General features: G+C 52.6%; 9 protein-coding genes across 9 annotated transcripts; all 9 read right to left on the reverse strand.

Moving 5' to 3' along the window:
* Nucleotides 1-750: 750 nt before the first annotated feature.
* On the reverse strand, nucleotides 751-1,321 carry SODALDRAFT_149340 (hypothetical protein). The gene has a single exon (XM_028606843.1). The coding sequence runs from the start codon at nucleotides 1,149-1,151 to the stop codon at nucleotides 861-863; it is 291 nt and encodes a 96-aa protein (XP_028466763.1). The 5' UTR covers nucleotides 1,152-1,321; the 3' UTR covers nucleotides 751-860.
* Nucleotides 1,322-1,869: 548 nt separating this feature from the next.
* SODALDRAFT_276249 (hypothetical protein) lies at nucleotides 1,870-3,075 on the reverse strand (the record flags this gene model as incomplete). The annotated part of the gene is made up of 2 exons (XM_028608008.1): nucleotides 1,870-2,178; nucleotides 2,257-3,075. The coding sequence occupies 2 exons, from the start codon at nucleotides 3,073-3,075 to the stop codon at nucleotides 1,870-1,872; spliced, it is 1,128 nt and encodes a 375-aa protein (XP_028466764.1).
* A 4,165-nt stretch (nucleotides 3,076-7,240) lies between these two features.
* SODALDRAFT_276641 (hypothetical protein) lies at nucleotides 7,241-7,822 on the reverse strand (the record flags this gene model as incomplete). Its single annotated transcript, XM_028608030.1, has 2 exons — nucleotides 7,241-7,581; nucleotides 7,663-7,822. 2 exons carry the CDS (start codon nucleotides 7,820-7,822, stop codon nucleotides 7,241-7,243), a joined length of 501 nt encoding a protein of 166 aa, XP_028466765.1.
* A 1,063-nt stretch (nucleotides 7,823-8,885) lies between these two features.
* On the reverse strand, nucleotides 8,886-10,044 carry SODALDRAFT_276205 (hypothetical protein; the record flags this gene model as incomplete). Its single annotated transcript, XM_028608006.1, has 4 exons — nucleotides 8,886-9,271; nucleotides 9,383-9,491; nucleotides 9,599-9,869; nucleotides 9,938-10,044. 4 exons carry the CDS (start codon nucleotides 10,042-10,044, stop codon nucleotides 8,886-8,888), a joined length of 873 nt encoding a protein of 290 aa, XP_028466766.1.
* A 527-nt stretch (nucleotides 10,045-10,571) lies between these two features.
* On the reverse strand, nucleotides 10,572-12,311 carry SODALDRAFT_358796 (hypothetical protein; the record flags this gene model as incomplete). The annotated part of the gene is made up of 6 exons (XM_028614125.1): nucleotides 10,572-10,724; nucleotides 10,801-11,225; nucleotides 11,311-11,437; nucleotides 11,550-11,666; nucleotides 11,734-12,137; nucleotides 12,212-12,311. The coding sequence occupies 6 exons, from the start codon at nucleotides 12,309-12,311 to the stop codon at nucleotides 10,572-10,574; spliced, it is 1,326 nt and encodes a 441-aa protein (XP_028466767.1).
* A 3,053-nt stretch (nucleotides 12,312-15,364) lies between these two features.
* Nucleotides 15,365-16,524, reverse strand: SODALDRAFT_294125 (hypothetical protein). The gene is made up of 3 exons (XM_028608739.1): nucleotides 15,995-16,524; nucleotides 15,858-15,943; nucleotides 15,365-15,778 (listed from the first exon to the last, which is right to left on the reverse strand). The coding sequence occupies exons 1-3, from the start codon at nucleotides 16,359-16,361 to the stop codon at nucleotides 15,464-15,466; spliced, it is 768 nt and encodes a 255-aa protein (XP_028466768.1). The 5' UTR covers nucleotides 16,362-16,524; the 3' UTR covers nucleotides 15,365-15,463.
* Nucleotides 16,525-17,074: 550 nt separating this feature from the next.
* Nucleotides 17,075-19,350, reverse strand: SODALDRAFT_294130 (hypothetical protein). The gene is made up of 2 exons (XM_028608740.1): nucleotides 18,860-19,350; nucleotides 17,075-18,799 (listed from the first exon to the last, which is right to left on the reverse strand). Exons 1-2 carry the CDS (start codon nucleotides 18,924-18,926, stop codon nucleotides 17,304-17,306), a joined length of 1,563 nt encoding a protein of 520 aa, XP_028466769.1. The 5' UTR covers nucleotides 18,927-19,350; the 3' UTR covers nucleotides 17,075-17,303.
* Nucleotides 19,267-20,349, reverse strand: SODALDRAFT_276476 (DNA-binding protein; the record flags this gene model as incomplete). Its single annotated transcript, XM_028608021.1, has 4 exons — nucleotides 19,267-19,390; nucleotides 19,456-19,592; nucleotides 19,647-19,995; nucleotides 20,093-20,349. 4 exons carry the CDS (start codon nucleotides 20,347-20,349, stop codon nucleotides 19,267-19,269), a joined length of 867 nt encoding a protein of 288 aa, XP_028466770.1.
* A 1,140-nt stretch (nucleotides 20,350-21,489) lies between these two features.
* Nucleotides 21,490-23,226, reverse strand: SODALDRAFT_332408 (DNA glycosylase). The gene has a single exon (XM_028611699.1). The coding sequence runs from the start codon at nucleotides 22,769-22,771 to the stop codon at nucleotides 21,581-21,583; it is 1,191 nt and encodes a 396-aa protein (XP_028466771.1). The 5' UTR covers nucleotides 22,772-23,226; the 3' UTR covers nucleotides 21,490-21,580.
* Nucleotides 23,227-24,115: the final 889 nt, after the last annotated feature.

Below are 24,115 nucleotides of genomic sequence, written 5' to 3' on the forward strand. Positions count from 1 at the left end.
GAGAACGACGACCCGAGTTGTTGCTCTGTTAAGACGGAGAAGCAAGGGGATGAAGCGGAAGCGATAGTGTGGAAGAACAGATGGTTGTTTGCCGTGACCAGAACGCTTGGATTAGTCTATCGCCGGGTGGAGACAGGTTTGACGAAAATAGGATATGGCTATTCAGGGCAGACGAACAATAGGTAGGAAAGATCATGAAGAAGCGGTGATGGGTCAAGGGGCAATTACGAAAACGCGCTTTGAACGCGTTAATTTGGCGTTCTACGACTAATCAGTGGGCTGTGGATCGCGTTTTATTCGGTCGATGTGGGGTACAGCAGAGGTACCCAGATGAGCAACCACGATAGCGAAGAACGCCGTGACAGGCCAAGACTCTGCATTAATGACCAAACTGTACAGTCACTCAATAACAGGTGAGATTCGTTTTCGTTTGTGCTAATACTACACGTGTACTTGGGTACAAGCTCGAGGGCCGAGCATTGACCACCTGGTTTTCGTGGGGTAAGGTTGAATCCCTCGGTGTGTCACCGGTGAGGACAAATAGGTACCTTGGTACTGATATCGAAAAGGAGGTTTCCCATTCTTATTCTTATTCTTCCATTTATTCTTCCAGGGAACAGCTACGTCTTGACGTCATCTGATCTGTGCGAGGAAATAAATATTCCCCCGTTTACGGTCGATAGTTCTGTCTGAGAGAGCATAAAGAGCATATATGTTGGGGAGTGAAACTTCGGATAAGAAGGTCCTCCGTCCGGTGGTTTTCCTCTCGGCACATATCATTGTCAAGTCGGAGACAATATCATTCGCGAAAGGGGGCTTGGGTTTAAGACGCGCGGGACCTTCGACGGCTTCGGAATGACTCAACAGCAACGGAGGATGAACAGGGCAAGAAAGAAAACTAAACAACCTACCGTGGAGAAAGTCATGAACAGTTTTGCGTCCGACATAATAGGTAGAGCAGAGTAGTCACAGCGACATGTATAATCAATGCATGACCCCGACGTGTCGCCGCAGCCTGCACGAGACATCGCACCTGTCGTCACGAGGTTCATGGATCTCGTCCGCTTCAAGCCTATGTCGCACAAGCACCTCGATGGAAGCAGGGCCTGCAAAATGCGAGAGAGAAAGCAATGCAGATGGAACATGAACATGTCGCCGGCGTCAAGCCTCGGCAACCTTTCTCATTATCATTCCACCAAAGGCCCTCTCTTCCCTATCCATAGCCCGAAGAAAAGGAGAAAAAAAAAACCCAGCGTTTAGGCTGGACGTAGTGGTATCATGACCCGTATCTCTCCAATCTCCCATCCGCCCCCAGCTCTGTGCCGTTTGCCGGTAAAGCAATCCCTTTCTAGAGAATACAGCAGGCGCGTTTTTCTGGCTTGTGGCTTTTGCCACGCAAAACAGTGCGACAACCCCTCTTCCCCTTCCTTACTTCCCGGTTTTCTCACCCTGACTATATCCGCTCAAATGGAATTTTGCAGAAACGAGAAGCATGAAGCCCCCCCAGAAATACAAAAAAAGGAAGGTGCGTAGCGAATGTCGTCGTACAGGTTGTACAGGGTGCAGGCCAAACCCCGCCAAGAAAAGAGAAGATATCAAGGTGACAAATAAATCAGAGAAAAGGAAACGACTGTCGTTGCGCGCAGCGGGGCGCTAGCTCGTCCACGTGGTATCGTCCTGTATCCCCCTCAAAACGCCGGCGAAATGCTGTGGGCCGGCATGGGGACCCTGTCGCCCGGGAAAGAAATCAATCAGAAACAGTCGGGTTGTTCCCTGACCTCAGTCGATAGTATGTACGATGGTGTTCCGCGTGTCGTTGGCGAGAAACTTGTCCGCGTGCCGTAGGAAGTAAAGGAATCGATCAGCCGCTCAATCAGGGTTGGCAATAAAGAGTCTTCCCGTGGAAGTCAGAGTCGAAGTCCTCTCATCGACGCTACCCCTCCTCTTCAGCTCCTCGGCGCTCTTAACGCTATTCTCGCGCGTCAGGGCGGCGTGCATGAGCGAATTGGAAGCCAGCCGTGCGGCGCTTCCGCCACCGCCGGCCTGTCCCAGCTCCCCAACATTGTCAGCTCGCTCGGCGCTGCTCCCGCTAGCGATGCTCCTCGCGCGGCCGCTCGCGGCGTCTCCACCCGAAGAAGGATCTTCCTGGCTCGTGGAGAGACGAAGAGGGGGTCTTTGCTGTTGTTGTTGTTGTTGTTGTTGTTGTTGGTGGTGTTGTTGCTGCTGCTGCTGCTGTTGTTGGTGTTCCTCCTCGACGATGCTCGCGCGGTCGGGAGTGTCGGTAGGGCTGTAGCGCGGGCCTCCGGCGCCACCCGAAGTGCGATAGCCGAGGCCGCGGCGGCTCGCCGTGCTGCTTCGGCCGCTGCTTCCCGTGCGGCGGTGCTGGTGGTGCAGGAAAGAGCGAGAACGCTCGGCTTCGTCGTCGGAGCTTTCGGCCTCGACCTCGGTGGCGCTGAGCCGCAGAGGAACGCCGCCTACGCCGACGTGGTTGGCACCGGGGGAGTAACCGACCACGGCGGGCTTGCCGTGGTGACGGATCTTCGCTGCAACTTTATTGGTGGCGCTGAGGCCAGTTGAAGTACGCCCAGAGGAGGGTCCGACGGTGCCAACCCCGGACTGGTTTCCTCCGAGGACTTCTAGGGTGGCGCGCATTTTGGCGGCGCGCTGGGCGGCAACGAGGCGGGGGTCCTCGAGCTGGGTACGATCGGACCAGACGGTAGCCTTTTGTTTGCGGAGGAGAGCGACATAGCCGGAAGATTGGGGTTGTTGGGCGGAAGCCGTGGTGCCACCGGAGCGGGAGGAGGTGGAGCGACGGATATTGTCGGATGGGGAGGTGCGGTAGGCGGCGGGCGGTGGGATGCTAGAAGCTGTCGAGAAGGTATTGACGGAGGGTGTGCGTCGGGAGTTCTGCGGCAGGAGCTGCTGTTGCTGCTGGTGATAATGCGGATGAGCAGAGAGGTGGGTGGGCGTCTGGACTTGGACGGGAAAGGTGTTGGAGGAGGTGGTACGGGTGCGGGAATGTGAGTAGATGTTGGGACCGCCCATGTAACGACTCCCGGATTGAGGGTCTAACATGGTGACCATACAACGCTGTTGCTGCGAGGTGCCAAAGGCGTCTCAAATGGGAAGAAGGACGCCGCTGGATTGGGGAGGAAGGAAATGAGGCGATTGAGAAGGGAAGAAAAACAATGCCGGCGAGACGGGTGATGTAAACGCGTGTGGTGTTGATCCGTTTGGGCGCTTTTTTTCTTTCTTTTCTTGTCCGTGCGTCGTTCGGTAGCCACAATGGAAAGAGTCAGTCGGACAAGACTACCAAGCCCAGCAACGTTTTTTTGACCAAACGATTCAGCAAAAGAGCCCTGCCCAAGAACTGCGTTGCTAGTTCGCCTTGGTGCGAATGCGGTGCGATGATGGGTTGCGGTGCCAATTGTGGAATTGCCAAGATGACAATATCAGCCAAGTCGGAACAAGACGGGAAAGATGCTGCGCCGACCAAAAGAGAACAGATGTCGGATTGTACGGAGTAGGTAAACCTCAAGAAAACTTCGGTCTCCCTATGCCATTGTCGGGAGTGCGACCTATTGATGCACTGGACACTCAATCGTCAGTGTGTTGGTTGGTCGCCCGAGGGAGAAGACAGGGATCGAGGGCGCTGAAGAGGATAGGTAGAAGCGAAGCGGAGGTGTTTTCGTACGAAGTACGAGCAAAAGAAGTTGGCCGGAGTAGTTACGTTGTAATTACGTTCTACCACCGTTGTGACGCTGGCTGATTCGCTTCCCTCGGCCGGCAGTGCGAGGTGAAGCTGACTATGTGTGTAAAGAGGAGAGAAAGGGGGGGAAATAGAAGAGGAAATGGAACATTTGGGAGGGCTAACTTTTGGAGAAAATGGTACTGCCCAGTGATAAGAGAGATGGGTGGGGGGAAAGGAGGGACTCAGGGAGGGAGTTGGTAAGGCAGGGAATCTCGATAGGTATCCGTCTCGTCCTTGTTGCCTGATATCTCGCCCATTAATTACCACCTGGGTACCTTACTTGTCATAATTCCGTACGCTGTGCAGTCTAAGGTAAGGTAGTGTAAGGTATATCCATGTCAGTACCTGCCTCCCTTTGACTCTTCAGCTGTCCAAGGGATGCTCAACATGCTCAACCGGACTTTAGCGTGCGAATGCGGGAGGTACACTACGTGGGTGGTGCACTCGGTGGCCCGTTACAGTGGGGTGGGGGTTTTTCTGCAATCGATCACTGCGCATCGACAAGTCTGCCAAGAAGTAGCGCGTTTGTCTTCTCCGTATTGTCTACGAGTACGGATACAGAGTGCTGTGTTTGATTTCCATGATGCCTTCTGTTCCTACTCTTCTGAATGCAATGGAATGTGGAATGTTGGTTATACGTAGTATGTACCAAGAGGTTAGGTAATGTAATGTAAGCAACTCGTACAAATAAAGCGTTACCGTCGCCGTTTATTCCGTCTCGACCGCAAAGCCCAAACCATATGTAAAGTCAAAGACCCAAGGCCACTGCAGCGCATTGTCATCAGTGACGGCACCATCCCTAAAGGGCCGAAAACGGCGACTGTGCCTCCTCTCTTGAAAGTGATTAGTAATTATCGTCGCCCTCCTTTATCCAGAACCATGTCGACGACTCGACTATCCCTCCATTCGCAGTACGACGATGATCATAATGACCTCATACATAACCCAACCGACACCCACTCCTTTGGGACCCCTTGCGGCCTTTCTTTCCTTTACCGTTCCCCTTTTTCTTTGCTTCTTTTCTTTCCTCCGCACGCCAAAAACGGGATTCCGGATTGGCCCGGACCTCAAGTTAGGGAAGGTGGCCGAAGTCTTAAACGTACGTTGTACACTACGTGTATGTAGTCGCCCATTGCCACTGTTTTGAGCTTGGGTCAACCCTCTTTATATACCAGCACGTACGATGGACGCGTCTGACGACAGTCCAAGAACCAATGGAATTGCGTGAATTTGGTGTTTTGTTGCGTCTTTTTAACACGTGAGGGCCAATCCAAGTCGGCGGGAGAAGTTCCCGAGTTTCTTCCTAAGCCGGCATCGGACTTCCGGCAGACCTTCCGGCAGGCACCGAATATTTCAGTTCATCGTGAGATCCACGACTGTCCACTACAGTGTAATCAAGAGGCAACTGTCAGCCCTCCCGTGGCCCACATGAACATGCCAACACCGGCAAATGCTGCTGTAGCGTAGTAGCAATGCAGCCAGCCTCATTCCACGGTGCCAAGTCGGGCACATACATACGGACGACGCTCTCCGGAATGCGAGACTAATCATGTCCGAACGTCCTTGCTGCCATCGATCTCCTTTGGATCACGACTCTTTCCCCCGGAATTGCCCCATGCAGAACTTGTGTGCCAATGCAGCACAGGAGACAACTCGTGACACCTCATTACACACTTGGTCGACTAACACTCGGCTGAACGCGACTCGAGACCTAGACCAACAGAATAATTACACACCGGTCAGCAAAAAGCCCATGCCTGCAGCGGGAAGAGCCATGAAAGGGACTTTCTCCAGCCTCCAGCCTCCAGCCCCGGTCACCTACATTCCCTGCACTCCCGCATTCCAGAGTCAAGGCTTAGTTGTATTATCATCGACCAGGCCGGCGGGATGAGATTCGTGTCGCGCCATTTCTCGTCGCGTCTCTCCACCGTTCCCCTGGCTGGGGCTTACCGCTCACCTCTGCGCCGACGCCATACATAGTGTTGTGTTGTGTTTTGTTGTGTTGTGGCTTGCATATCGAGGCCACAGCCCGCAGATCGCAGAATCCGTGTAGGATGGTCATTGCTCAGCAGAATATAGGCAACGCCACCGGCGCACCGCCTCCTAGTCCAGAACAGGTCCACCGCCGAGAAAAGCAATTAAGACCAACTCTCGATACCAACAAAACTCTCAAGCCCGTGCATTATTTCCCGTGTGTCCTCCTAATCTTTGTCGAGTCCAATCCGGAACAAAGCCCTCGACGGGAACGAGGGAGATTGTCGGATCATTTTGCACTTTTCTTTCCTGCGGGTCTCAGTCTGAAAAAGCACTGCGCATGCTAACCACCCTCTCTTTGTTGGCGAGGGGATTTGGGCGCCAGTATCAGGTCGATACATGAATCACCTGCTCTCGTCGCATACAAGCTTGAAATTAAATACCCCGTCACTCGTGTGATCAGCACTAATCCTAGGCCAGCATTCCTCATACTTAAGGGGTCCTGTCACTCTGGTTTGATGTTTTTCTAGACTTTCTCGGCATTGGATTAATCATGCTGTGCTCTGATCGAAACTTCATCTTCTATCGTGAGGCGGTGTCTCTGGGAATAACTTCATTCTATTACTGACGGGACCCTGTACTTAGTAGACCTATAATATGACCGCAATACATATGTCACTCCCGTCCAGCCGGAAAATATGCAACACGACAACAGCGCTGGGGCCCGAAGACGACAAAACTTTCCCGCCGTGGGACAGGAACTGCTCGCTCGCCTCGTGCCCCGTATCGGGCAATCTCCTGAATCTGGCTATAATAAACTATCATATAAATATAAGACAACCCGGCCTGCAAAGTAATCCACGGTCAGTTATCATCCGGATTCAGGACCTCCGGAAGGAGCGCCAAGCCCTTTTCTTCCTCTCCCCGTCCTTAACAGCTCGGCCGAGTACGCCGGAAAAGGATGTGGATCGCTGTGACGCTATGAGATCATGATGGGTCTCGGTCTTTGTCCCCGCTCTTAACTTCCTTCAAGTAACGTCGAGATTTCAATACGACGGACTGACGGACTCGCAATCGGACCGCATCATGACTCGTCACGTTCGGACCAACATTTCCGGTTATATCGTGCGTTTTATTATGGCGCTAGTCGTCGTCTTCGATGGTGGGGGTTACGAAAAGTTGGCCATCAAAGAGGATCTCGAATATGTGAATAGACCTTGAGTGTTTGAGAGGCTGTTTATGGCTAATATCCTTCGGGATCATACGTATCTTGCCCATTGTCTGACGTTTTATAAAAGACTGTTGACATTAAACAAATTCTGGATTAATTAGGTAAAGAAAATACAAGTAGAAAAAGAAAAAAAAAAACGAAAAAAAAAGGCCAAACGACCAACTTGAACAACGAAAGCACGGTCCACTCGTGGGTATCTGAGAGAACCGACCCCTGTCGTTCTCGACGCCCGTCAAAACTCCCACATTTCGGTTCTTACTCCCCCTAGTTATCACCCGGGGGGCCTATTCCTTCTTCCCCCCGCCCAACAACCCACCCACCAGGCCGCCGGCGTTCTTCACCCCCTCGGCAGCAGCCGCCCCAGCCGATTTCCCACCGTCAGCCACACCGCTGACCACATCCTCGACGGCCTCCCCGCCAGGCGCGGCTTGGGCACCCGTGGTGTAGCGGCCCTGCTCGTCCTTGCCCTGGCGCTCGGCGCGGTTGACGCCTTCCTTGGAGGCGTAGTCCCCGACCGGCTGGAGGAGGCCGCCCTGTCCGACTTGGCCGGCGACGAGGCCGTTCACGCCGTCCTGGAGGGTGTCGACTTGTTCGATCCCTGTGACTTTGGTCTTGTCGAGGTTTTCTAATAGTGTGTATCGGAACGAAAGTTAGCCTCCTGTCGTCTTCGCCGCACGTGCTTCCGGGGGGGGGGGATGCAACGTACGTTTAGTGGAATAGCTGGCCTTGTTGTCCTTAGTAAACCAGCGAAGATATTGGTCCTCGAGCCAAGGCACCCATTTCTCGTACTGCTCGTTATAGGTTTGTTTGGCCCACTCCGCCGTGCTGGCCTGGTTTTTATTTTCGTCTTGCGAACGATTGTCCATATTGTAGCGTCACGGCCTTGGGGGGCTGGGATGTGTGTCGCTAGGGTATATTTCAGAAAAGATTCGAAGAGCAGGGAATCGGGGATACAACAGGTCGATGTATGTTCGATGGAATGATCAAGAAGTGAGTTGAGAAGACGAATTTGCAGATTCTCAATTTGAAGGTCCACCCAGCACGCTGCCCCATTCATATATTTCGTTCATCGGCATATTACGTCTCCTTCTTTAGTGCCAACCTTGGACACGACCAAGTTTCGTCGGTCGATTACAGAGATTGTGAGGGTGTTTTGTAACGGGCACCCCATCAATGGGTGCATAGGTACTTCGTCTGGCCCTGTGTATCATGTCCCGTTTTACGTTGTATGCGCCACTTCTTGTCGATCGGGTTTGCGATGACGTTGTGGCGACCAATCCACACGACTTGCCGATCCAACGTCATGTCACATGTTTCTGTGGCGCATTAAAGGAACTAAGGTACCTTACCTTAGGCGCGAAGGGTTCTGTCGGCTCAAGAAGGGTTATAACTTGTCCACATTCTTGCTCCTGAAACCGCGGTTCTTGATGGCAGGTCGATTTGACATATCTAAGCGATCGTGAAGATAAGATACCATGAGGTCCGTGTATCATTGGATCCAGGGATGCAAGGAAACTCATGGACTCGGCAGGACGCAGGAACGCATAAAAGACTTCTCGACAGAAAATATCCAACGCCCTGAAGATGTGCGGATTGCAAGATTCCCCCAACTCGTAATGTCTGTCATTCTTCGGGTTAAGATCTTGGGGTTGCTGGCAACAACCTCATCTCCGCCTCGCGGAAGCTGGGAATCCGGAACCCTGGAGTAGACTCAGCGCGAGGCTATTTCCGTAGGACGTTAATCAATTCGCTACTCGTCATAACACACGTCTCAAAGGCTTTCCAGTTCATCTTCTTCATGCCCAAATGGTTGGATGTGAGTAAAGCGGTGGGACGTGGCACCGAATCACACGTAAACCACATGAGTGACAACCCACCTCATGTCCACCACGGCGAGGAGGTGGCTCGCAGACAATCGCGACAAGCGTCCTAGCTGCTCTTCAACCCGCGCGTAAAGCGCGACAGGAGACCACCGCGTTTCTTACTCTTCTCGCTCTCATGCCTGTCCAACTCGTCCTGCGTGTTCAGCTGGGTAGTGTTGTCGTGCATGACCTGCTGGGCCAACGAGACCGAGTTCGGTTGTTGTTCCGCCGGCGCCTCTGCGTCTTCATCCTCCACCTCGACTGTGGCAGAGAAGAGATCCATGACCTTGCCGGGGCCGACCAGCCTCTCGTAGACGGCCAGGGTGGTGGGGAATTCCTTGTCCATGCCGATTTTGATGGCGTCGAGCAGCTGCAATGCATAGGTTTGGCAGTTGTTGGTGATGAGGTTGTAGGCTGGCTGCTTCTCCCGCATGCTCTGGATCACGGACTCCCCTGCGGCGTGTGTGTTAGCGGGTCTTGACCAAAGAGGATATGAGCAGATACCGCTCAGTTCTGAGGGAGTTGAGGAGAAAACAAAAAGGGTCAAAGGCCCGCTGGACTCACCTGTACGTCGAATTGCATCGTCATTGAAGCGTGTCTCGCCCACCTGGAAAGTGCGCCACTCCTCCCGGTTGACCTTTTCGTTGGTGTAGATGACATGGAAATTCTCATCCTGCAGCCACGAGTCAGACGGCGGTCAGCGAGACAAGTTCCACACGGGTTCTCCTTTCAGTGGAAAGAAGGGGAGAAAAAAAAAAGAATAAAAAAAAGGAGCCTCACCATCCACAACTGATGGGCATAGTCGCCGACAAGCACGGCCCAATGCTGGGTAGGATCCGGGTACCTATTGATCCGCTCCGTGATCATCTTCCCCAGCCCGGTCTCCTCGGCGAACCATTTCCCCGCGAACCCTCCGACGGGGTGCCAGCCGACCTCGACTGGCCTCGCCGGGCCGTTAGCCACAGGCTTGGTCACCGGGACCACGTTGGGTTTATGGCCCAGACCCATGGCCTGCTTCAAGGCCTGTTCGCCTTTAGTGAGGCTCTTTTTGCTTCATAACGGTCAGCAACTAGTCCCCACCGGAGAGAGAGGGAGAGAGAGAGAGAGAGGATAACGCACAAAAATTCGCCAACCTTATCCCGCTTCCTCTCGCCGTCGCTTCCCTCCTTGGACTCCTCCTTTGTCTCCTCCTCCTTAGCCCCCTCTTTATCGGATTCCGAAGGCATGGCGACGAACAAGGCTCAGTTGGGAAGATGTGCCTTATAAAACGACCAGCACGGTCATGGGGAATTGCCGACTCCCTGATGGATAACAGAAGCCAGACGAGAACCGGACGGCGCTGACGATGACCTGAAGTTGAGATTGGGGCGCAATAAGGGGCCGATGATCGATGATCAACAACAAGCATTGACCCCACGACGTTTTTGCAGCCAAGCCCCATTGGGCGCCTCATTGGGCGCCTCATTTCTCTTGGCTTGGGCACATTCACGTGAGTTGTACCGCGATGCCGCGTCACCAAAGCGCGCCCCTAATGCAAGAGCACAGGCACGAGGTGGCCAATAAAACGAAATGAATGGTCCCGTTTGTTTGCTCTGGTCTTGGATACGTCTGTGGATATATATTGATTACGGGCTGCGGTAAAATTTCATACTATTACTACTACTACTACCACTGCCTCCTAACTGGTATATGGAGGTATGCATCTTGACGCTCGAAAATGACCAAAATCTAAAAATTGCTCAACCGATATCCTTCAGGCCATGGCCCGCAATTGAAATGAGCGTTGGTCAAGTCCCAGTTGGGTTGAAGACTCAGACTCTCCATGGAAAGCAAAAGAGAAGGCATCCCGAGCCAAGCTCCCCTCCATCGAGCTCTCGTGACAATCGACTGAATCGGAGGACCCAGTCTGGCTGTCGTCAGTAGTGGCGTAATTACATGTATCATCCGGGAGACTCAAGACGTTTCCCGGCCTTTCCCCCCACCTTCGGCGCAAGCCCCAGCACTTCCTGGGAGATGTGCTGGATCTCCCGGACGTTCCGTTCAGGGCCGCCTGCGGCCAAAAGTCCGCCAGCGCCCTGAGGCAGCCGATGCTCAGCCGGATCTGGTGCCTGGCAATCTTGAGCTTCTCGTCCTTCAGGAGGAACTTGCAGGCCGAGAGCAGGGGGACCGTCCCCGTCGTCACCATGCAGGTCCGTGAAGGGCGTGTGGCGGAACGATCGGGCCGGGAGGGCCAGGGGCCTGATTTGGGCCTCGATGGACCGCAGACACCGCGTGGTATGGATGTTGACCAGCTCCCCGGCGGCGAGGAGGTTGTCGGGGCCCCCGGTTGCGCAGCTCGAGATGATCTCGAGTGGGTGGAACAGGAGGGCGGAGTGTTGTCGGTGGCAGCCGATGATCCATCTATGGTCTTGTGAGTTTTTTTGACGGCAAAAAGAAAAGGGGACGGGGGGAAAAAATATGAAGGCCCTGGGAAAGAAAACCATGAAACTTACGCGTGCATACCATCTGAGCTTGGAACATGAGCTCGTCGACAACGCCTTCCTTGGTCATGACGTGCCGCTTGGACTCGGGCAGCAAAAGGAGCCATCCGTCAATGATGGCGTCGACTGCGTCGATGAGCTTTACGGCGGTGTCATCGGGCATCGGGCGTATCGGTTGGGGCCAGGGAGAAAGCGGACGCGACCCTCAGGAGATATGATAATCAGAAGACAGGGAGGAGAAAAAGACGGACGCACGCCCAATTCATGTCGGTCTCCTCGCAAGGAAGACCAACGGTAGCCCGAAGGTCCCGGGTTGGATAGTTCATAGACCGCTGCATGTCCGCGTAGTAAGCATCGACGATGTAGAGCTGCCACCACGTCCTGCGCCAACTTTCTTCCAGGACAGGGTCCCCGCGGCCATGCTCGGCGGCGAACTGTCGGCAGGTCCAGGGCTAGGGACACGGCACCATCCATAATTTGCTGCGTTTCGGCCTCGTCGCTGCTCCAAAAGAGGGCGATGGAGAAGAGGAGACGTGCTTGAACCAGAAAGGGGTCGGCGTGCGGAACCCCCGGCGAGTCGGTCGGGCATGAGATGTTTCTCCTTGCTTGCTCTCTCAGCTGGGCGGACCGGTCTGAACGTCCGTATATGGCCCCTATGAAGCGGACCACGGCGACCACTGACCCCAAGCTGGGGTGAACGGCTGCGTCTAGGAAGAGTCTCTCCAGGTGTCTGCGTGGGAGGACGCATGCGGCATGGCTGTCTGTTTGTCTTTCACGCCCCCCGACTAGGGTCTGCACGGGGCTTCGATACTTTTCGTAATGACATTTCTTGCCCGCATCTAAGCAGCGACGGCAATAGGGCCGCTTGGCGTCGCATTTTCTGTGACGAGTCCGACAGGGCATGCAGGCCAACGAGACGCGTGAGACTCCAGCTTTGGGGCGTCCAGTGGCTCCTGGTTCCTAACTTCCTCTGCTGAGGATGACGATGTAATCTGTGGGTGTATGGGAGACATTCTCTTCCATTCTCTTCTTTTCGATTGCCGAGAAAGATGATAAGCAAAAAGAGAAGAAGATCGTGTCGTGTCCCTAGGTCAGATTGGGATTCACATGCGATAATGGTCGGGAATGGGAGAAGAATGATGGGAGTTGTTTGTTCCATTGGGGGGAATTCGGCGAAAACGGGTACCCATAAAGCGGGTATCCGGGGGCGGGTATTGGTGGGGTCCCGGGTAACCGCTGTACTAGTACTTGATTTCTTACCAAAAAGGGCTGTATGACCTTGTTTCTGGTACTTCCCCTGAATTTGCCGGCTGGTCAGCCCTATGTCCTCGCTGACTGTCGCGAACCTTTCGGGCACCCAAGGTACCTAACAACTACCACCGCAAGCTTGTCTGCAGCGGAGAGGTGGCCAAGGACATGAAGCAATTCATCAATGGCGTCTTGATTTATCCGCCCAAGGGGGGCGTGGAGGAGTCTTTGCTGCTGGGACCCGAACTGGAAACTTCCGGGCCCGGCCATGGAGCTTTTGGGTCCGGCTTGATGGATCATGGAATCAACTCTGGGCTCCTGATATCTGACCTGATGTCCGTCCTTTCGGCTTGGAATTTAAATTCAAGTCAATCGTTGCTGTTTCTTTGGGATACTCTAACGTAGTCTACTCTCCAGAATTTGAAATACAATCCTACTGTTTATACTCTAATTTGTCTTCATCGGGTTCTCTCAAAACTCCATGTCATCAGGCCTCCAACGAGTCTGCCTCCTTAGGGGGGGAAAGGGGGGGGACCTTGACATCCAACACACCTTCTTTTTCGCAAACACTACCTCAGGGAGTCAGAGGCTCAGCGAAGCTGTGGGTGCTTCTTCTGTGCATACCATAGCGCCTTTGCCGAGGGCGGCGTCGCCAATGGACCGGGCCGCTGCGGATGTTCCAACAGTGGCTGAATGGGGTCCGGGGAGTGGAAACGCCCAACAGGATGAGACCCAACATCATTTTAGATAACACCAGGGCGCTGTATCATTTGATACTATTATTTGGTTGATTGAAGGTCAGCCGTCGCCGCGTTGGCGCATTGCATGGGATCGATCTTCTCTTTCTATGCAGCTCGGCTGATCCGACAAATTAGGACCTAGGGCCTAGGCATATAAATTGTTTGAAATATCACCATCTATGTGATAGCCTACACGATGTGCCGTGCAAGACTTTGAAATAGTTCGCACTCCATCAAAGGCCGTCGAGTGATTCCGGCCAGACCCAAGTCCCTCCCTAGACATTGGAACTTTGGAAGTCGTTGAATGCCCAGCCGCCCTTTGATCACCACTCCCTTGCATGGAGAAGTCGCGTGTTGTCAACTCCATTCCGATTGAAGGCTCATAGTATCGAGCCAAACACCACTACTAGGCTAAGAGGGAACGGCATGAAGCTAGTGTGCCGCTTTGTTTGCAACGACGTTCACATCTCAAGATGCATGCGGCATGCCACCTCGTAGTTGGCCAGCAAGTTCCTGAGGATATGGACGCGAGGTCTCGGCATGCATATCTGCCAACGTCCATGAATGGCTGTCCGTTTTCGCTCGCTAATCATCGTTGAATAGGGGCCATCGTCGCATACAGAACCAACACACACCCGTATTGAGGACAAAATGCCTTGCCGCTTGCTTGCATTATCACAACGCATCAAGCACACAGTCTCCCAACCCCGGCCGTCCCGCCTACTCTAGGCTCCCCCGAATCAAGTGCGGGAAACTCATGAGTCGAGAATCAGATATTCATTGGTCCCCGACCTTCGTGACCCGAGGTATCTTTGGGCGTGGCGCTTGTTGGCGTCAGTCGTGCACCCAATATCGATGCTACATCCGCCGTCATTCGTTCCTGTTCCCGCACTTATTGTCGTGAGGTCTTTCGTTGGGATATCCCTGCGGAAATCAACCCACCCCCAATCTAGCTCACCACCCCAAGCTGTTGTTCATGTCCATGTGGACAACTGCCTGCTCGACAAGAAGTGCGATGACCCTTATCATCTCGCGTTCGGACTGGAAAGCCATACATAAAGCCTTTCCCACTCCCATCGTCGTCCATAAGACGGAAGCACTCGCAACTCCAGATCATTGTCAACTTGTCAAGTTTCATTAAATCATTTGATATCTTCCGAGTTTCAACCAAAGAATATTACAATCTGTTGCCATCACCCAGCGATACTGGTCACCGTCACCCACCCCCCCTTTCATCCGACAACTATGGGAAAGAGACATACCCCCTGGTACCTCCTGGTGCAGGTCATTTTCTACCAGTTCATCAAAGGGATGATGGCTCTGGGCGCTGTCTGGATGGTGTGGCAATTCCATCAGACCAAGAAGACACAGGTAAGAACACGTACACAAGTGGTTGATGAGAGCTCCTGAGACTGATTACAGTGATTAGTGGCAGCTCCAACCTCTTCTAACATGATCGACATCGAGGGCTGCGTGCATGTACATGCAAATTTCCTGTGCTGCCTATACACTACATGCCGAGAACTCACTGGAGAGGCTCCGTGCTAGATACACAACCAGGATACCGCCCATGTGGACTAAGGAGTTGGGTGTTTGGGGATATTTTGGGACGTGCTTGGTATCAGAGAGGACGGGGACTTCCTTATTAAAGATTTGCATGGTAGAAGACCAATCTTGATGAACAGTATGATGACTATGAGAATGTCAATAATTGCAAGAATTAAGTCAATAGCACATAGCTGAAGGCATAATACTATACGCCAATACCAAGCATGAGCAATAAAATTACCCCTTATCTACTCTTTACTCGTCTTGAGTTCATCATACTAAAAGAAGCCCCACACATAGGCTTCTTGGGAATGTATTAGTCTCGGGTGCATGAGTGAGATATTGGGCACTCGGTCGCACGACGTTGCCTTGGCTCACCTACTTACAAGAGTAAGAGTGTAAGACATGTCTCGGCAGTTACTTCGCCTTTCCCGACTTATTAGACTCTCTCCAAGCTTCTCGCGGGGGCCCGGCATCTAAAAGGTCACCGATCGTTCAATGAGAATGCCAGCGGCTGGACCGGAGTATGCATGTCACTATGAAAATATTGTATTGTGCATCCAGTACACTACTTCTCAGGCGTCATTACATCCGCCGACTCGCCAACGCCTTCCTCTTTTGCATGCGCATCATACCTCAACACCATGGAAGAAATCCGCCTCCCCGAAAGCCTTCACAATCTTGAAAATGGGAGCCTCGATAGCCTTGCACCCCGACAACACCTTGCGCGTCCACGGGCTATCGGCGATGTCCATGAGGTTCTCGACACTGACATCCTCCGTGTCGAACTCGTGGATGGCCAGCCAGGTAGGCGGCTGAGGGGGCGGCTCACTGCTCGTCGCGAGACCCTTGAGTACGCGGGACTGAGCGTTGGACCGCGCGTAGGCGAGCTTGTACCGGGTTGTCCGGAGGAAGCCCTTTCCCTTGCAAAGCTCCTCCAGATGCTGTTCGGGAAAAGAGTTCATGTCAGTTTTCAACATGAATGTTTTGTTACACTGGAATGGTTCCACGTAGCACGCATACCTCCTCGCGGTACCATCGATCAAACTCCTCATCGCTGACTTCGGGGCCGGGCTCGATCTGAGCTGATATGATGGTCTTGGTGTGCCCTATTATAAGGTGAGTATCTAAGTTTAAGTCGAAGAGGGCGGTGGCCTTACCCTTGCCCTTCTTCGTAGGATCAAACACCTGAATGAGGTTGTACACCCGCACATCAAAATTGGCGACGTCGTAGATGGCCGCTCCACCGGGAATCTTGTCGCTGTGGACCCTAATCTTCTTGAACTCGTCCGTCTGTGTGAACCCGATGTCCTCCAGCGGGTACATGGCGAGGTAGGGCTTCTCGACTTTGCCAAACTCGACGTCTTTAAAGCGCCAGGCGGACGAGACGCCGCTGGTCTCGAGGACCTCGGCGATGTGGTCATTGTCGTACCAGTCCATGAACTTCTCTTCGTCCAACACGTCGGTGCGTTCGATGGCCGAGTTGACGTAGAGAAGGCCGCGGCCGCTGACGGGTGGTTGCGCCATGGTGGGGGCCGTGGGGCAGGACTCGCAGGAGGTTGATCGATATGCGAAGGCTCGTTTGTCCCAACTGCTAAATATGCGAAGGTTCGTTTGTCCTAACTGCTACGATCTCGCGCCGGCTATTGGAGTGTGAGAAAATGAAAAGGGCAGTGAAGTTTGTTTAGCTCATTCTTCTCTGGGCCGGCGATCGATGTGTTTCTATATGACGTACTGGCGGGTATGGTTTTCCTCGCCCCAGCCTGGACGCGTCACCCACCAAGTCGTCTCCGCAAATACCGAGTTCCGAGATAATGAGGGGTTCGTCTGTTGTGTCCTTATAGTATAATACACAGCGTGCCACCAGCAGTGTTGGTTTCCGTGTCGTAGCTGACTGGCTTCATGGCCTTGTTCTGGGGCCGGATTATAGGGATTACTCCAAAGCTTTGGGATCGTCACGATCGTGTTATTGGATGGTTGCAAAATGATGGTTCCGTCTTTTTAAATTTCCCACGGGGCATAAGAAAGGCCACCTTACTTCATCATCAAGGGTCAGGGAGCCAAGGCCCGAGTTGGGGCGCCAGTCGGCTTTAGTATCGTAGCGTCTTCCACGTCGTCGGTCCGACCCCGGATCCCGGATTCCCGGTGGCTGATAAGTGGGGCCGGCCGAGAGTTGCAGAAAGGGGGGTAGCGGGGTCCGGGAAGACCCCACAAGGACTTCGGCAAACAGTAAGAGCCTCCCCTGCTATACACGTAGTATTCGTAGAAGCGGGTCAAAGAATGCTTTTAGACCCGGATCCATTATCCGACTTTCTATATAATCACGGTCGACATTAACTCGCTATACATAGCCACCAATAGACACTTCGATATAGTACAGACATTATCAAGTTTGTACATGTGTAATGCATGCGCTTAAGACCCCTCAACTTCTAGACGTTAACCGTGGGGCCCTTGACTCTACTTCTTCTACTCCCTCCTCTTCTTGGTCGCCTGCGGATCTATGATAGAAGTCCCTGGAGTGGCCGCTTGCACTTGTCCAGTATTGCTCGACTGGTTGACCTGCTCAACAAGTCGAGAAGCCGAGCCGACATCCGATTGCCTCGAGCTTCCAAGGTCTTTAGATAGCCCCGTGTCTGGTAACGACGGAACATCAAAGTTCAACTCGGCCGGCAGTTGATTGATAGCTGAACAGATCATCTCGAAGTGCGTGGGCGCCCACACGTCGTAGACGTTCTTGACGAAGCGATAGGTCGTCCACTTCTCCTTCCCGTCCAGCGTGGTGAAATCGAATTTATAAATCGCGTGACGGTAATACGCGGTATTGTTCCCATTGATCTCCGCGTAGTGGCCGTAGATACGCACCGAGCTATGGTCATGCGACACGGAGAAGGCGAGGATCTGCCGGTGGATTTTGGCCTCGCGCTTCACGGCGCGGAAAAGCTCGACGACGGCTCGGACGGCAAGAGCCATACTGTGCGCGTTCTGGCGGTCGGCGATGTCGAGCCCCACAGCGCCGCACTTGACCTCGCATGTCAAGAACGGGAAGTACATAAAATACGTCGCCATGAAGAACGACAAGTCCCCATCAACCAAGTCGCCTATGAACGGCGATAGCTTGGTGAGCTGGTCGTCGGTGAAGGCCCGGCGTCTGAACCCCACAGCGTAGTCCGGTTGGGGCCGGGTGCCAGTGCCTGTTAGGGGGATCGAATTGTTCCACCCCGCGTTGACGCTCTCGACCAGAGGCCTGAGGTGTATGGCACGGAGGGCAAGCGTTTCGGCCGAAGGAACGACGAGTCGAGAAATGTCCTGGATAATCCTAACCTCATTCTGACCCCCCAAGTTACGACAAGCATCCAAGAATACTGCGTCGTCGAAGATGGTCTCCCTGGGGATCGGCTGTTCACCATCCAGGAGGGTTTGGACAAGACGCTTGCTCGTATCCGTAATACCTTCGTCGGATGCGACCAGGTATACGCCCTTGGTCTCGAGCAGGATATCGTAACGGTTGTCCCGGTAGGGCGCACTCTTCTCCTCCCTCGGCCTTTGATCGCTGGGCGTCATGGACGAAGCAGAGTTCGATCTCTTGCGGGAAAGAGAGCGCAAGGACCTCTTTCGCGCAAGCATGTGCTCCATGCCGAGGTCGATGTATTCTTGTGGCCACTGCTCTTCGCGTGGCCAGTGCCCTTCTCTTGCCCAATGGGCAATTGGATTGAGCTTCGTGGAAGTCTGTGTCTCTTCCACAAGGGGATCTGTCGGAGACAGTCGCGGTCGCTTCTCAACGGGTTCTGGATCGTGATGGCGAGCGTCAGCGGGCCGCTTCGTACCGCGGTGCGAGTGGTGTTGAAGCAAAGTCTTCTCGGTCGAAGAGGGGTACGGCTGGGGGCACTGGGCGTGCTGGGCGGCTGGTTGCCATATCCGAGAATGGCTTATATGCATCCCCACGTCCTTGGGTGGTGGCTCGCCTGGTCATTTTCAGCAACGTTGCGATCGGGTGCTTCGTCTTCGCGGGACAAAGGCAATACCTTGGAAATCCTGCGTCGTTGATATGTCGCCCTGCTGGGCAGCCAACTGCGCTCGGGTGTGGACCATGGCGACGAATAACGAAGCTTGTACATAGTGAAAGAAGAAGAGGGGTGGTTGATGCGAGAAGAAGCGACCTCTCAAGTCGACGTATTCGTACGTTGTTGGTAGGAAGTCTTGAGTTGGTGAGGGACGTGCATGACAAGGTGCCTAAGCATATGTGGGGCGTGGCAGACGCGTTGGTGGGGACGGCTCGGCTTCGTACTTATGAATTAGGTACGTACTTTATATGGCCAACAGCCAAAGGAAAGGTACAGAGTACAAAGTAAGGTACAGATACGCATCCGTCGTGTCAACAATCGCCAACATAAGGTACCTTAACAATTAAGGTAATACACGTACACACCTTCTATCCGTCAATCTCGTGGCTCAGCTTCACAGCTTTAGAGCCATGGGTCTCGATAACGACGGCCGGGTCCTCGGGGTTCCCATTGCGAGACACCTTGTTCCCCTTCTTCGTCGTAATGGTCGCCCTTTTCACTTGGTCAGCTCTATCCCACGTAGAGTCCTGGGGTCAGCACGAATGTCCCATTCTTACTTCTCTTCCTTGACATCAAGCACCTTGCCCTCGGGATGTCCTTGGCCCCATTTCCAACTCACGATGTCTCCCTTCGAGGGACCGTTCTTGGATCTTGCCTCAGTGTCGCCCTCTTTGTTGATCTCCTTATGATCTCGCTGGGGTTTATTATCTTTCGACTCATCTTCGTTGGCCTCGTTCTCGGCAGAGACTCCTTCTCCTTGACGCGTCTGCCGCTTCTTGCTCGCCCCCTCCTCTTCGTCAAGGCCATCCTCCTTCTTTCGTTTCTCCCCAGTTTTATCCCCCTCTGCCTGGCCCTTGTCATCATCGTGCTCTTTGGCCTCTTGGTTTTTGGTTTCTTTTCCCTCTGTTTCCTTTTCGCCATCGCCACTCTCAGTCTCAGCCTCATCGACCTTGGTCTCATCAGCGGGCTGATCTCGACCCTGTGCTCGGAGAAAATCATGCCCCCAGTTCTTGAGCGACGCATACGACTTGGTCTGCTTCACCTCGTCGTCTGACTTTTTGGCATGCGCACTGCTTTCCTGTGCCAGGTGCCGCTTGCTTCAATGCGAGAGAATATTGAATCCGTCAGCTCTTTGAATCTAGTTTGGCCGAGGAAGAACAACATATTAGGTCGGGCGTCGAAACATGGGCTCACCAGTAAGAAACCACCTTTCGCATATGCGCAATCTGCTCCTCCGTATACTTCTCGGGATCCTTTTCCGGGTTGGCTTCCAGGATCTCGACGATCTTGCGTCCGCTCTCGTGCCCGACGGTTTCCGGCTCGCCTTCCTCGTTGTGTTTGGGCCATCCTGCGCTGCGCGAGTCGTCCGATTTCAACCATGCTTCGAGTTCCGAGGCCGTCATGTTGACGTACTCGATGAATTCACTGATTATTTCTTCGTTGCTCTTCATTTTGGCCGTTGGCGTACGTTTATTGTCGGATAATTCGGGTCCTTGGTGTTGGCCGCTTTCGTTTCGTTGTGGGAGAGACGTGATATATGCGAGTGTCTGATGCGAGTACAAGCAGGTTGTAAGTTGTGAGGAGCAAATCCTTGCGAACATTGGGGCACCAGATGGCCAGGCGAGTTATTCGAACCATTGACTTGCGTTCTAAGACAAATCTCGTCGCATGCGTAGTGACACAGGAGATGATGTCTATCATCTCGTGTCGTCATAGAGGCGACCCTGATTCAGGAACGCGCCGTTCGCGTTAAATATTCGCCAGGACCAATGAAACAGTGCTCACAGGTAAAACCTTCTCTCGGGGTCCGTACGAACTAGGCGGTTGGTTCCATACACCTTAAGCTGCATCCCTGATTTTCAATGTAGTTAAATGGGATGGAAATGAGAAGCATGGAATACGGAGCTCTCCTGGTCAATGACTCGATTCAGGGTCATTATATGGAGCTGTAAGAATAGGTCAATGGAATGCTGACCTCCGGACTATACTGATCAGATATTATCAGTCTGATCCGGTGTGCGGAGACCAAGTTAGTTCGTGTCTCAGCGAATGTACAGCCTATAGTGAATACCCAGCGTCGAAACCATGCAAACTAGGTATATAACTAGGAATGTGCCGCAAGCTCTTTCTGGTATGATAACATGACCAGTGTATGAGTCGCAGTCTTCTTTCCCTGGCGCCTGTTGTATTGTTCCCCTTGCCGCCATGCTCTATATAAAGACTCTGTAACAGTGATATTGAAGTTTGCAAGGAGGAGTATAAGAACGACAACCATTAGGGCAACTACGGTAACAGAGACGGCTGTCGTAAATTATTCCAAAGTCTGTTAATCCATTGAGTCTACCAACTCGTGTCAGCGACTGTTACATATACGTCCGAGGTTTCAGATGCTTTGTGACTTGCGACCAACCAAACATGCGGAGCTTGAACCTGAGCCAGGTAAGCAGTGTAAGGTAGTCAAGTTAGTTAGCCTAATCGGAAGAACCAACCGGTTAACCTTGGTACGTTGGGGTCGAGTTACTCCGTCGGGGTTCCTCTTCATCGCTGCTGCGGCGCATTACGACCAAGGGCTTGCAAAATGTGGAACAAATACGATAACCTGCTTGTCATGTTTGTAATTTGATGACGCTTTGGTTGACTTCAAGGATATCTATCTGCCCTGGTAGACTCTTACCTCACGAGTCACCCATCCCCAGGAAGATCCGAGACCACATCTTCCTCCTTCGCCCTCGCCCTGAAAGCCTTCCTCAGCTCACACTTCCCCAGAGTCTTCCCCCCAGCCTTACACTCCTCACAAATCTTGCCATGCCGCACCATGAGCACATGCAGCCCATACTTCTCCCCATCAGGGATCTTCGCATTCAAGTGCGCATACGTCTCATCCCTCGTCGCCCGAGCGGGCCGCCACCCCAGCAACCCGCTGATGCGCCACACATGGGTATCAACCGCAAAGCTCTCCCGCCGCAGACAGAACAGCAACACGCAGCTGGCCGTCTTGTGCCCCACGCCGCGGAACGAGAGCAGCTCGCGCATGGCCTCCTCGTCCGTGGCCCCGAAGAGGTGGTCGAGCGAGTAGACGCCGTGCCGCTGGCGGACCTGGTCCAGGATCTGCAGGATGGCGCGGGACTTTACGCCCGCGAGGCCGCCGCGGCGGATGGCGGATTCGAGCTTGGCGGGGCCGCCTTGGACGATGCGGTGCCAGACGGTTTCGTCGGCGGGGTCTTCCTCTTTGCAAGCTTTGATCCTGCTTCTGCTGACGCTGCTGCTGCTGCCACTGCTGCTGCTACTGCTGCTGCTACTGCTGCTTGTAGTGACTGCTGTGCTAATGGCGGAGCTGTAACCGTAGGCGGCGTCCAGGCCTTGCTTCGCGAGGGCGGAGTTCGTGTCGCTCGTGTTCTGGCTTAGGATGGTCCGGACGAGGGCATCGAGAACAGAAGGAGACTCGCCGCATCCTGCCCCGGTGGTGGGGGCCTTAATGTCACCTAGTTCCGGACGTGCTCGCTCTCCGTGCAGTTCGGAGAGGATGCGGTGCGCGAGTCGGGTTTCGGCGGGTGACGGGTGGAGGAATTCTGGAAACGGGCTGCGGGAGGCGTACTGGGCGTATTCTTTTAGTTTCTTCGTTTCGAGGACGTTGGTGGAGGCTGATTTGGTGGCCTGGGCAATTTCGGTGCTGGGAGGGGAGCGAGGGACTGATTTGCTGTCGTCGTCGTCGTCTTCAGCTTCCTCTTTCTTAATGCGTTTGGATGGTTTGGCCGGGGATGGAAATGACGGTGATGGTGATGAAAGCGATGTCCTCTTTCGTTTGTCTGAACAGTCAGAGGTTAGTTCTTGTTTTGTGATGGCTGTCGGTGCCGTTGATGAGCTTGCCAGCATGGCGGCTTGACGGGTTCGAGAACGAGTGAGTCGTGTCATGTCGAGGATCTACCGCGGCACCACTGGCCAGCGTCCTTGAGAATCAGCTTTGAGCACCCGGTTGAGTACGGCCATGTACTGTCGAAGAGGGCGACGTACAGTCCAAGCCCATTGATCGCTTCGTTGATACGAAGGGCCCCCCAAGAACGGCACCACTCATAAACGGTCGTGAGAAATGGTCGAGGTCTCGAGGAGACTGGCCAATTGCGCTGGTATTCAGTCTGTGTTCCGGAAACAATTCATTGAGAAGAATAAAACACAGCTGGCTTGATATGAGATAAATATGTTCGTAAATTAGAATGAAGTAAGAATTCCGTATCAATGAGATTGGTGATGTATCGATTCACTGCGACGATGGAGAGGGAAAAAATGGACATGTCGAAATGAGCGTCAAGGCCAAAACAGAACCCCTGAACACCACCGGCTGCCGGGTTAAAAGCAATGGAAGACTTTCCAACCCTTATAGTTTCCACTGCACCATTAGCAGCTAACCCTCATATATGATATGCTTTTACTCCTTTAGCTATAAAATTAGTAGCAGGGAGTGCCGTTCTTTATTTTTTTTGAGGTATATATTTAACTGAAGGAGGTCTAGAAGTTTTTGATCCTGATATACTAAGTAGGTTTTTTCCTTTAACACGGCAATATATAGATTGAATGCTTGAGTTTTATGAAACAGTCAGAGCAAATGTTTCTTTTGCTCAACCTTCACCAGAAGCTATTGAGTACTATAGATATTTTGATACTATAATTCAAAGTTTAAATAGAATATTTCCAGCTTACCGTCATTTAGCTCCTTTTTTTGAATATAGAGAGGATTTAGTTTTACTTGAAGGAAGATATACTCAAACTGCGCAAAGGCTTATTAGACAATTTAGAGAAATGGAAAATATGCTATATGATCATAATATAGTTAGATTTAGACTTCCAAGATTTGAACTTAAAGTAGTACCACAACTTTAAGTTCTAAATAAACAAGGATAACTTTTATTATCTCTTAAAGATTATGAAGTAAATGGTTTACACTTTGATTGCAAATCTTAAGTCCTAGGTTCGATTCCTACATAATCTTACAAAAAAAAATAATTCAATAAATTTAAATAAATTAAACTCATTTTTATGAGATACACTCTTTTTTAGGTATTTAATACTTTCACAAGAAGAGTATTTAAATTTAAATATTTATAAATTTAAATGTTAGAAAGTAGTGAAGAAAGTAGTGAAGAAAGTAGTGAGCCTGTCCATAAACATGGCCTAATAAGAGAATTAAAATCTTCAATCTCGATAGGATTTGAAAGATGATTT

Source organism: Sodiomyces alkalinus (genome assembly GCF_003711515.1).
Source record: "Sodiomyces alkalinus F11 unplaced genomic scaffold SODALscaffold_4, whole genome shotgun sequence".
NCBI classification, from domain to species: Eukaryota; Fungi; Ascomycota; class Sordariomycetes; order Glomerellales; family Plectosphaerellaceae; genus Sodiomyces; species Sodiomyces alkalinus.

What these genes read in the sequence shown, in the direction of transcription:
- SODALDRAFT_332408 (XM_028611699.1), bottom strand. Translation starts at nt 22,771, where the DNA reads ATGCTGGCAAGCTCATCAACGGCACCGACAGCCATCACAAAACAAGAA.
- SODALDRAFT_294125 (XM_028608739.1), bottom strand. Translation starts at nt 16,361, where the DNA reads ATGGCGCAACCACCCGTCAGCGGCCGCGGCCTTCTCTACGTCAACTCG. An exon ending in TCCTACGAAGAAGGGCAAGG is followed by an intron (nt 15,944 to 15,994) that starts GTAAGGCCACCG and finishes ACCTTATAATAG; the next exon opens with GGCACACCAAGACCATCATA. An exon ending in ATCGATGGTACCGCGAGGAG is followed by an intron (nt 15,779 to 15,857) that starts GTATGCGTGCTA and finishes TTTCCCGAACAG; the next exon opens with CATCTGGAGGAGCTTTGCAA.
- SODALDRAFT_294130 (XM_028608740.1), bottom strand. Translation starts at nt 18,926, where the DNA reads ATGGTCCACACCCGAGCGCAGTTGGCTGCCCAGCAGGGCGACATATCA. An exon ending in AACGACGCAGGATTTCCAAG is followed by an intron (nt 18,800 to 18,859) that starts GTATTGCCTTTG and finishes GAAAATGACCAG; the next exon opens with GCGAGCCACCACCCAAGGAC.
- SODALDRAFT_149340 (XM_028606843.1), bottom strand. Translation starts at nt 1,151, where the DNA reads ATGTTCATGTTCCATCTGCATTGCTTTCTCTCTCGCATTTTGCAGGCC.